The sequence below is a fragment of the Sorex araneus genome, chromosome 3 (assembly GCF_027595985.1).
Source record: "Sorex araneus isolate mSorAra2 chromosome 3, mSorAra2.pri, whole genome shotgun sequence".
Classification (NCBI taxonomy): domain Eukaryota; kingdom Metazoa; phylum Chordata; class Mammalia; order Eulipotyphla; family Soricidae; genus Sorex; species Sorex araneus.
In genome coordinates this window covers 33,434,549-33,446,833 of record NC_073304.1, presented here as the reverse complement: position 1 = coordinate 33,446,833, position 12,285 = coordinate 33,434,549, and the positions used below count along the sequence as shown (strand labels likewise).

Here is a 12,285-nt window from a genome sequence, read left to right as displayed (position 1 = left end):
CAAACTCTTCATTTGAAAGGTTAGTATGAAAAGAAAAGTCATTTCATTACTTTATAGACCACATCCTGGCCATTAATCTCTGAGAATAAATTCCCAAGTAATTAATCCCTGAAGAATGTTGTGAAATCCCAGAATGTTGTGAAAGAGGTAATACAGTGAAATACTATTTTATGGATATATATTTTTTTTAATACAGCTGAGAGAGTAAATTGATTGAAATGTTCTGTTGCTCCAGTTTATATCTTTTATAATCTTTGTGAATACCTGTAGCAGGAGTTTCTCAGGGTAGAAAACATTACAAGTGTTAATGTTTTTTGTTAGGCTATTGTGTGTATCTGTGTGTGTGTGTTTATGTGTGTGTGGTGTGCTGGGATTCAGCCCAGGGCCTCACACTTTATCAAGTTTTTAATATGAGTACACTAATGAGCTTGACCATAATCTTCACAATCCTATACATCCAGTTTTCAAACTTCATTTATATTGCAGTGATCCTATAAGTGATATAAATATTTGCAATTTAACCTTAGTTACTGATAATGTTTAGCTCATAAAAAGTATGTATAAATTTTTATCAAATAAGAAGAATCTAGCATTCAGATTATGTATTTTTTTGTTTATCCTATTCCAGCATATTGATTTTCTAAGTGTACTGGAATAAATGAGTTTACATTTTTAAATATGTTAATTTGGTTTTTCTCTACTACTCAAATTTTAACTTACGAGATGAATTTTTTTTAATTATTTCTAATGTTTTTCAGTGTTAGTTATTATTGTCTGTTTTAGGAGCAACAGACAAAAAACATAAGACCTTTGAATCACAGCCACTTCCGGCTCTGACTACCATATTGATTTCCTAAAGTCTACTAACTTCCTAAAGTCTAGTCGTGTGGCTGAATTTAATTTGATGCATTCTAGAAAATAGTAGAAAATGATATTCAGTTACCATATGCATGTTTTAAGTCTTCATAGTTTCTCAGCATTTTCAGAAAGTAGCATGAGATATCACACTAACTTTTTATAGGTAGCTACCTCATTTATCTTAGTAGTCATCATATTACAAAATCATTGACAATAGGAAACATCTTTTGATCTAAAGATGTTCTGGGAGATAATGAAAAATTGTCTCTGAGTATTGCCAGTCTCGTTAAGTATCTTTTATTTGTAATTTTCAAAATTTAGTTCAGCTGAGAAGTATGAATTATCTTTTGGACATAATATGTAGTTGATGTTGAAGAATTTATAAAACATATAATTAAGTAAACTTAGGTTGATTCTTTTCTATCAAGACTTTCTTTTTAATGATGACAAGATTTTTTTTTGATATGTTGTAGAATCACAGTGAAATACATGATTACAAAGTTTTACATGATTTGATTTCAGTTATATAATGACAAAAATTTAATTTGCTCAATATTATTCTTAATCATTCTTTTTGTGGTATTAGAACTATTTTATAGAGGGTAAAACAATGTAAAGACTGCGTCAGGTAATAATAGTTTTGTAATGTGATCAAGTTTCTTATTTTACCTGAGTATTTTTAACAACCGAAACTTGGTACCACACTGATTCTTTTTCTATGTGCTGATACAAACAGGAGCATCTCAGCTGACTAGATCTCAGACCTGGTTTGAATAAAGACCATCATTCTGCAAATACAGCAGTCCATAATGTAAAAGTACTTGGTGTGAAACTTCCTGTCCCTTTGGTGTTCTTCCTTTGCCTTCATTTTAAACCAAAAGATTAGTTTTTATTATAGCTTACTAAAAAGCAAAGAAATTTTTATTTTTATACCCCATCTAAAAAAAATCACTATATTGAAAACTTTCTTCTTGTTTATATAGTATGTGAAACAAGTTTCTAAAATAGCAGTTTCACTTTTCATTTTCCTTATCTTACCTGAGGAAAATTCAAAAATTTTTAAGGAAGTGAATGTTTATAACATTGGTCTGGCATTAAAATTTTCTGATTGGGCAGCACAATTTTTAATTGGGAATCTCAGTGACAGCTGAACAACCTCTGTGCTTGGCTTGAGTCAGCAAGCAGAGGAATTTCACTCTGTCACCTAATCAAGAATGATGCTTGTCAGGACTGAACTTTCCACTTAGGAAGCACTCATATTTATAGCCAGAATATTGATACTTTCTTATATTATGGTGAAATGGACATTAAAACATTGAAAGAGTTAGTTATCTGTATAGGTATATTTGTAGTTCTGTTTTGCATAAACCAAATGTAAATGTAACACCACGCCAGATACTGCTTCAAAAGAAGTCCCCAAGATAACCAAAAGTAAGTGCCCACTTCCTTATCACAGCAATAGTGGCATTAACAAAGACTGATAGCTAATGAAAAGTCTGTTTGTAGAGCATGTCATGTAGCCTCTGGATTAGTTAACTTCCTGGCTTCCTAAGAGGTACCTCAGAGAGTCAATTGATGTTTTTGCATGTGTTACTAATGTGTAGAAAAATTTTAAGTTCACTTTTTCTTTATTCTGTCTTTTTACCCATCTTCCCTCATTGTAGCAAATTAGACGGCCGGATGAAAGCAAAGGAGTTGCTAGTAGAGTTGGATCCCTCAAAGTAAATATGTTTCTAACATTTTTTGGCAAGATTTCGTCTATAGCCTACACTTCTTCCTTTTTGGAGGGTGGTGGGAGGAAGGGGGCTTTTTCCATTTTTCACCATCCCATTTTTTTTATTTCAATATTTTTATTGGCTGTTGGGTCATGTTCTTTTTTTTTTTTTTAATTTTTTTCAGCTACACATAGAGCAACCAGCTGAAGGCAAACTGCCAAATAACTAGTTTTGAATGGCACCAAAAACAAGAAAAAGGGCAACTGCTTAATGACAGGTGCCTATAATTTGGGGTTCGAGAGTAAACCGTTCCTCTGACTGATGTCACTGACTGTGTGTTAAGTTCTTATTACACAGAGAACTTACATTTATTTTCAGAATATTTCTCTCCTTTTCAGTTTTTACTAAAAGTAATTAAATGTTATTAGTGTCGTTGCTGTTCACAATTCATTCCAGGAAAAAAATACTGAGTCAATAGCATGTTATATATACATATAAGTGTATATGTATATATAAAATCTTAAAAATTAGGAAAGGAATTTTTATATGATTTTAGTATAATGGGCTCACATATAACTTGAGTTTTTAAGCACTCTTAATTCCCTTTATTTTTAAGCTAAAAATTATATATCAACATAAAACTATATCTAAATGTTTGCCCATTTTTATATATGATTTGCTGATAAAATCTATAAATACAGATTTGTGATTTGGTGGTCCCATTTGTTAGTTGTTAGATATCTATTTGGTCAGTATATATTGGACACTCAACATCTAACATTTAGTCACAATGAATAAATGTATTATCATTCTTAAGAAAATCCTAGCCATTGATTACCTTTAATGCTGCCACCATAATTCAGATTAGAAATTTTGCAGAGTTCTAATAAATGTACAGAGGAACCTCTCCCTGAATTAATCAGTTCTTACACCTAAATCCCCTTTGCCCTTGTAGTGACTGCTAAACTAATGCAAATGAAAGATAATTGACTTCATGGGGATATTCCAAAGTTTAATAACTACCTTGAGTCCTAAATTGTCATTACAAAATTTTGCACATTTCCTGTTTGTTTCCATTTAATAAATACAAAGCACTGATTTCTGCATTCTTTCCTCTCCTTGCCTCTTCTGCCTTAATTTTACGTTTTGTTGTCATTTATTTATTTGTGTGCGTGCACACGAGTGCACTTGGATGAAGATGTGTTGTGTGGTTTTGGCCTTTTTTTCAAACAAACCATCCTCTCTGTTCAACACTGCTGTATACTGGGTAGCAATTTTCTTAAATGTTATTTCACTAAGGATAGTAAGAGGGGATTAGAAATGTTAGCTTATAAATGCCAATTTCCAAAACTAGGAAAGTTGAAGTTACTTAGAAAAAGATGAATTTATGTATTCTGGTCATATATCAGTGCCATTCTCACTGTCTACGAGTGAGGTATTATATTTTTCCTTTATTTTTAAAGGGAAGATAAAGATTATGGAATATGACTCAAATTCAGATGAAAAGTTATAGTATGACTTAACTTTGGGGAAATTACTGATAGTTAAATTAGGATAAAATAGCGTCCATAACTTCATTAACACCTTCTGCCTGAAACTGAATTGTTTGTGTGAGTATACGTGTTTCATTATCTCTTAGTTCAGCTTTAGGGTGTATAGAACTTTATTACAATTCTCTTTATTATCTTCTAGTATATATACAGTGTGGTTATGTTTATCAATACTTACATGTATAAGAACATAGAATATACTTCAGGGTTTAGTTTAATATGGATGTAAACTTAAAATCAAAAGGTGTGTTTGGAAAGGAAAGTAAATTTTGTAATTTTTACTATCCTTACTTTATATTTCTACCAAATATAAAATTTTAAGTGAATCTATAAGGCATTATGAGAACATTTATTTTTGCTAAAATGTGGGAGAATATATGCTATAATCAGAGCAAATACTGGCCTCTTACTCAAGGTTTCATTGAACATGTATTCAGTTATATAAATCTTTGATGTTTTGAATGTTTGCCAAAGGCAGTCATAAATGTGTAAGACTATAATCTTATCTTCAAAAGGGAAAAGGAAAGCTGAAAAGAGAACAAGTTGCTTTTTCTGTTTATTTTTTTATGCTTACATGTAGCTCCATCAAAATCTGGATTAGCTCAGAGATCACCTAGAAGGCAATGTGAAAGGGTACTCTCCAAGAGTAAATGTACAATTTCATGTGGTGATTTTTTTTTCTAAACTTGCTGACTGGTAATTTCAAATCTGGTTGGTTTGTCTTCTCTTTCTTTTTTTCCTTTCTGTCTCCTTTCTCCCTCTGTCTTTCTTTTCTAGCAGTAGTTTCATGCTCACATTTGGAAGTAAATTATGTCAGCAAGGTAGAGGGAACCCCGTAGCCATAGTAACATTAATGTTATTGATTTAATAACATTTTGGCTGCAAAATGAAAAAAACATTCTTTTTAAAAATCTTCATTTCTTAGACAATTGTATTTTTTCTAAAGATCTTTTCATTAGACTTCATTTGAAGCTTTACCACTGACCATGTTTTTTTGCCTCTTGTTAGATGTGTCATAGGACTGTAAATTACGGCTGAATCCAAATGACAGTCTTGATGATCTGATTTCAGCAATCATGGGAAATTATGATATTATAGCATCATCATAGAGGCAGGTAGACTCATTTTTTCTAAGTTAATAGACTTAAGTCAAATCCTTTGGAAATAACTGCAAGATACCATTTTTACTTTAAAATAAGACACCTTAGTTACTAGGAGCATAATCATGTAATATTTACAAATTCTTAGGACAAGACTTTTTTAACCACTCAGCTCATATATGCATCATATAGGTAATACTAACAACAGTATTTTATTTGGCCAATAGTTAAGATTCAGAATGTGTGGTCCTTCTCCTGAATACATCGTTTCAAATTAAAATTAAAATTTCTAAAATGATGTCTGTAGTAGAAATAAGACAGAGCAGAAGCTAAATTATTATTACAAATAATTCTGCATTATACAAGGGCTTTTTTTAAGTTCTTAATCCTAAATCTGATGTATTTCCCCAAGATTACTCTCATACACTTATTTAACATTGCTATAATAGCTTTGTTTTAAAGGATAGAATAAGCATCGACAATGATTACCTACTTCTAATCATGTATATTTCTTCATTAAGTTTCTGATTACTAAATTCCAGAGTTATTCTTATTAATATAAGTCACTGAATTCTGATACCTTTGCTTCTGAGCTATTTTTTTTATTTTGATCTAATTTTTCTTTTCTCTACATGTATTCTTATACTATTTGAAAGATCATCTGTAAGCACCCCCAAAATCTATTCCACTATTCTGAAATATATTGTAGGATTTTATGTTTAAATCAATCTAAAAATACCTGAATATTAGTTGTCTACAAAACCTATAAAAGATGATAATGATATTAATATATATAATTAGTGTCAAACTCTTCCCTTAACAATTACAAGAAGCAGTTTTTGTTTTGTTTGCTTTGGGCGCACAGCCGGCAATTTTCAAGGGTTAATCCTGGCTCTGCATTCGGAATAACTTCTGGCGGGGTTTGAGTGATCATTTGGGATGGTGGGAATTGAACCCAGGTGGCTGTGTGCAAGGCAAGTGCCCTACCTACTGTTCTATCTCTCTGGCCCCACAGTATTATTTTTAATCAAACCGAGACTAGAAAGTTGAAACTTCCTGAAGTTTGTATATAGAATGGAGTTAGTGTTACATGAGGGTATGATCTAAATTTCAGTACTTCAGAATTGGATTATCATGTTATTCTTAAGCTCCTTTCTTCCCCCAGTATCTGTATTGCCTGATGCAGTATATAATAACTAATCTCAGTGTCTTTATCTTTTGTTTTATTTTACATTTTGTTCTGATTGCATTTTTTTGTAAAAGATGGGATACAAAATGATCATTTTGATATTCCCATTAACTAAAAATGTGCGTCAAACCAAAACTAGATATATATGTATATATATTTATACACACACTCCAAAAAGTAAATATTATTTGCTTTAAAAATTTAGCTAAAAAAGGCATAAGATGCCTAGCCAAAGGCATCTTATGACATGTATATTAAAAACTGTTACTTATTTTAAAGCTGTTCTTAATACTACAAACTATATAAATAGATTTAGTTTCTGCAATGATATATAGATATACTGTGTGACTATTTGATTTTGTGAAAATTATTACAGATGCCTACGAAGAAGAACAGATACATGGGAATCTTTTTATTTATTGCTACATTACTAAATATTTCAATAATATAAAAGGCTTAGAATCATGTTCAAAAATAAATACTTCAATAATTGAAGAAGTTAAGACACTGAGAAGTTTGGTATAAGGATTTATTTAAATCATTACAATGGGGGGACTGATCCACACAAATTAATGGGGAGCAGAAGTTGAAAATAAAGGGAATTGGAGTCCTTGGGTAAGGAGGTAGTTACACAGGTGATGGAGGTGGTGTTGGAATTATGTAAAGAAAAATCATCTTAATAATATTGTATATCGCAGAACCTCCATCAATATATAAATAAAGCCCAATATTAAAGAATATTTGGGACCAGAGTGATAATACAGCTGCTAAGGCACTTGCCTTGCAGCCAGCCCAGGTTCTATTCCTGGCATCCCACATGGTACCCTGAGCACCACCAGGAGTAATTTCCTGAGCACAGAGTCAGGAGCATCACCAGGGGTTACTACACGGGAACCTTTTATTCATTGCTACATTACTAAATATTTCAATAATATGAAAGACTTAGAACCATGTTCAAAAATAAATACTTCAATAGTTGAAGAAGTAAAGACTTGGAAACTGGCCTCACATGCTGGGGGAAAAGGCAGTTGAGATAGAGAAGGAAACACCAAGTAGAGGGTGTTGGGAGGACCCATTCGGGTTAAAAGATGTGTGCCAAAAGTAGACTATAGACCGAACATGAAGGCCACGCAATACCTCTATTGCGAACTACAACACCCAAGAGGAGAGAGAACAGAAGGGAATGCCCTGCCACAGAGGCAGGGTAGGGTGGTGGGGGATGGGGCAGGGGTGGTGGGAGAGATACTGAGAACATTGGTGGAGGGGAATGGGCACTGGTTGAGAGATGGTTAAACGATCACTGTATGACTGAAATGCAAACACGAAAGCTCATAAGTTTGTAACTGTACCTATGGTGATTCACTAATACAGATTTTTTTAAAAGGAGAATTTATTTAAATCAATACAGTTGGGGAACTGATCCACACAAATCCCCTGCGCATTATCAGGGATTCTTCCACTAGGGGGTTGAACCGAAAAACTAAAAAAAAGGAAAGAAGAATAGTTGAGACAGTGTTTGAATTAGAAATCATAAGATGAGAAAATGAAAAACATTTTTTAAGACCATATAAAGATAAATTTACAAAACTGAAATAGTTTTTAAAAATAATAGAAAAGGTCTGGAAAATCTGGAAAATTTGAATGTTAAAATTATAAATAGCTAGGTAAATATCCATGAAATACAATGTAAGGAAAAAGGAGAATGCAAATATCAAATATTTCTTATTTTCACTTAGTATAATTTTATAGTAAATTTCTGTTGTTACAAATATATCACAGTAGGTTCATTTCTAGAACTTCCCACAATAAAAAAAGTAAGATTTGTGAAAATAAGTAGCACAAATAATTCTAGTGTGAAATAGTGTTAGTATAAAAAATGAATTGAGTGTTTGATTTTATATATTTTCATTCTAGCATTCTCAACCACCTGTTCCTTAAATATTTAATGAAATGTCCTTTTTTAATTGCACTTTTATTTATCAAAGTGATGTTATGATTCAGGGACCTGCAAACTATGATCCTTGGGCCAAAATCTAATTTATTTAATATAAAACCGGAAACTAGGAACTATTTTTGCATCTTTTAATTGACGGATGGAGGTTGGGGAACTGACAGTGGTGCTCAGGTCTTACTCCTGGCTCTTTGCTCAGATATCACTCTTTTGGGGTTCAGGGTACACATGGGGTCCCAAGAAGCAATCCAGGTTGATAGCATACAAGACAAATGCCTTGCCCACTGTCTATCCCTCCAGCTCGTGATCTTTGTGTTTTTAAATAATGTGGCCAGGAGCATATGGGAATAAACTGAACATCATTTCATGACCAGAAAATTTTGTGAAATTCAAAATTCACTGTCCCCCATAAAAATTTATCGAAGCACAGATGCACTCATCCATGTGCACATATTCTGTTGCTGCTTTCCTATCAGTGGAGTTGATCCATTGCTGCAAAAACTAAATGGCATGGAAAGCCTGAAATATTTGCTCTCAGATCATATACAGAAGTTTCTGAAACTTACAAATGACCAGTGTTTAAGATGACAATGATGAAAAGATCATTCTATTAAAGGCTGTATAATATTAGCTTCATTTAGATTTTGAAAAAGAGAATACTGCTCATTTTTCTGGGACTGGTTTCCAATCATGATACATGGAAGCATGTGTTTAAAAGTTGAGCGCCTGAATTCTTTTGCCTTTGCATTTTTACTCTTTGTGATTATTTTTCCTAGCTACTCTCTCATATGCCATACATACACATTCACATAAAGTAAACCCACCCTAGGATTACTAATAAATCCATAAAATAGAGATCATATGGGTAAAGAATAAATCATATCTTTCTCTTTTGGGCTCCTTGCAGATTTAGAGCATAAAGTTAAACTACATTCTTTCTTAAATTGTTTAGAAGTGGGGCTGGAGCAATAGCACAGCGGGTAGGGCGTTTGCCTTGCATGCGGCTGACCCGGGTTCGATTCCCAGCATCCCATATGGCCCCCTGAGCACTGCCAAGGGTGATTCCTGAGTGCAGAGCCAGGAGTAACCCCTGTGCATCGCCGGGTGTGACCCAAAAAGTAAAAAAAAAAAAAAAAAAATTGTTTAGAAGTGTATCTTCAGAGCATTCTCATATAGTTTGCCCTTTTCTACTACCTTACTTAAAGTATTTCCACTAAAGATGGTGTAAAACTTTTTATTTTTTCTGTTCCTCCTGGAATTTATCTAAAATCATAACCCATGGAAATTTCATATAGCTGGGCAAGGCCACTAACATCATAAAATACAACATTTCTTAATATATAGAACATAAAAAATACAGTATTTACCCCAAATCAATTAATTTTCATTGAGGTGGGAAAATACAGTGGAGAATTAATCCTTAGTTGAATATTCACTAACTTTTAAATGCATGAATGTCATTTTTTTGTATACTTTCTTTAGGCAACTTTCAGTGTCCTTTGGTTCTTGTATATAGAACATTATTTGAGCCTTTGTAGTCTTCCTTGTTTAACATTTTGGCATTAACTTTATTAATAGTATCCATCTATTTTCATTTTGATTTATAATAATTTTGTAGTATGTTGAATATCTTGATAGATGATGTGTTATAAATTATCAGATTACAATGGCAGTAAACCATCTTTTAGATAATTTCTTTGAGTAATAGCATAATTTTACTACATTTTCACACTTTTTAAATTTTCTTAGCATGTAATATCGATTGATACATTTCTGGAGCTTTAGTTCTACTGAAAAGTAACAGAAACGTATCATTTACTTCAAGGTAGAAAATTCTTAGCCAATTAGTGTAAAATCACCTGCAGTAATCTAAGACATCTATTGAATATAAGCGACAAATCTGTGGAGTGTTAAATGCTTAGTATGGGAACTGCTCTTCTCAAAATTTAATACAAAGATAAGATACTAATAAAAGATCTCCTTGACAACTAAATTTTTTAATAATAGTAAGTGAAGGAATTGAGGGGAAAAAAAGACAGAACTCAATACTGTTTTAGAGATAAATGTGTTCGGTTTTATGGGCATAGCTACAGGAAAAAAAAAAGGATGCAGAACATGGTGTCTTAGTACTAGCATCTTGATAAAGAAAATCAGATGTGTATGTTTTTTAAAAAATGCCCTTTAATATATAAAATTAACTATAAAATATAAAATTCACCATACTTTTTAAAATTTCTTTAAAGTAATCCATTAAATAGCAATGATGAATTTTATCACAAATCTTTGTGATTGTTATGCTAAACCTTCTGATCATTAAAGAATTTGTATTGAATCTCTGCTACCTTTTGCTGTGCTGGAAACGCATTAAAGAATAAATCAGTTAACACGGGCATTTCTCATTCCTCTACTGTAGCATCATTTCCCCAACTTAGGAGTTCCATGGTGAATCTGTAACTAGAGAATACTTAAGTCTTTAACCTCAACTGGCATTTTTACACCCTATGAAAGAAGAGACTATAAGATGAGTAGTGCAGTGTGATAACCTAGAAAGTAAGATCAGGCCAGAAAATTGTTAATTCAAAGTCATAAAATTAAACACAGTTTAAGTTATAAAATAGCTGTTAAAAATCGGTGACATTCTGATAAAAGGTTGGACTGGAAAATAGTTTCGGTTTTGTGTGTTGCATAAAAGTGTTAATTTTAGGTATAAACATGTATGTAGCAATTTAGTATTAGTAAGCATGAAATAGTAAAAACAGATAATCAGAACACTGAGCTAACCTTGGTGATCTCGTTAAATAATTTAAAGATGTATAGAAGAATCACCCTGTAAATAAACTCTCCTGTAATTAAATGTCTAAATAAATGAAGTTTAGTAACTATTGAACATCGCCATGGTACCACAGGAAAAAGTGACCAGTGTTCTCCTTTTTTTTTTTAATCTTAAATCAACATCTTTTCAGCAAAATCATACCAGATGTTGATGATGGATTATCTCCGTTACAGATTTTTTAAGTCAAAAAATTTTTTTAATCACAAGGTAATTACCAAATAGTTTGAACCTTGATATTGCAAACACAAGTGTCTGCTCATAAGGCTGTTTTATTATCTGGAAAATGTTGGTGACAGAACCACTTAAACTTCTGAGTCCCTTACTGTGTTACCATTTCCTCTTTAACAATGTTTTTTTTTCCCCACTGCAAAACCAGGCTCGGCTTCCCTCGTGCTCATCTACCTATAGTGTATCTGAGGTATACTTTGCACGTATTTTCTTACATGGTCAACAACATGCTCGCCCTCACCATTCTTCTTATTTTATTTTCCTTTTGCCTTAATTTATTTTGCCTTGCACTTTGCACTTGGCTGAAAGGGAAGAGGGTACCAAAATGAAAAAGTTAACTGTTGTAGGGTGAAATGTCTGAGTAACTTTGGGGTGGTGGGAAGGCAGGGGTTGGGGTTCATAATACCACATTGAAATAGTTTAAATGTGTATAGCAAATTCTTGACACTACAATGATTCCATAAAGATTCCTTTGACCTATGTGATTTATTACTACAATTATATTGGCTAAAGATAATGATTCCAGATTGAGACCTGTGTATAGGTCTGATTTCATAATTGAAGACTTAAATTGAATTAGTGAAAATTCTGTCCCATTAATCACAGACACAATAAAGCAACCAAAGTTGGTTATTAAATAAAATATTTAAAACGATTCCCCTATTTATATAAAGAAGAAACACATTTTTTTAAAACTAGCTTACTTAGGAAAATATTTCTTTAATGTTTTTTATTTTTATAAGGTTCCTATAATCTAATAACATTTATAACTCCTGAGACTCAGATTTTAACAAACTTTTATGTGAAATTGACTCTTGTTCTTTGTCTTTTCATGGATTTAATTTCTTATCCTTACTTTGT

General features: G+C 32.2%; 1 protein-coding gene across 19 annotated transcripts in view; it reads left to right on the top strand.

Annotated features, from left to right (window-relative positions):
* The window catches only part of GPHN (gephyrin), a 494,826-nt gene that overhangs the window by 312,143 nt on the left and 170,398 nt on the right, over positions 1 to 12,285 (top strand). For 6 of the 19 annotated variants that reach the window (XM_004612346.2, XM_055130240.1, XM_055130231.1 and 3 more), the window contains 2 exons: positions 2,523 to 2,579; positions 11,573 to 11,614. The exons of 4 other annotated variants lie outside the window; for them this stretch is intronic. In XM_004612346.2, the coding sequence (XP_004612403.1) occupies positions 2,523 to 2,579; positions 11,573 to 11,614 (99 nt within the window). The remainder of the gene's footprint in view (positions 1 to 2,522; positions 2,580 to 11,572; positions 11,615 to 12,285) is intronic. 9 more of the 19 variants (XM_055130246.1, XM_055130243.1, XM_055130245.1 and 6 more) reach the window with 2 other exon arrangements.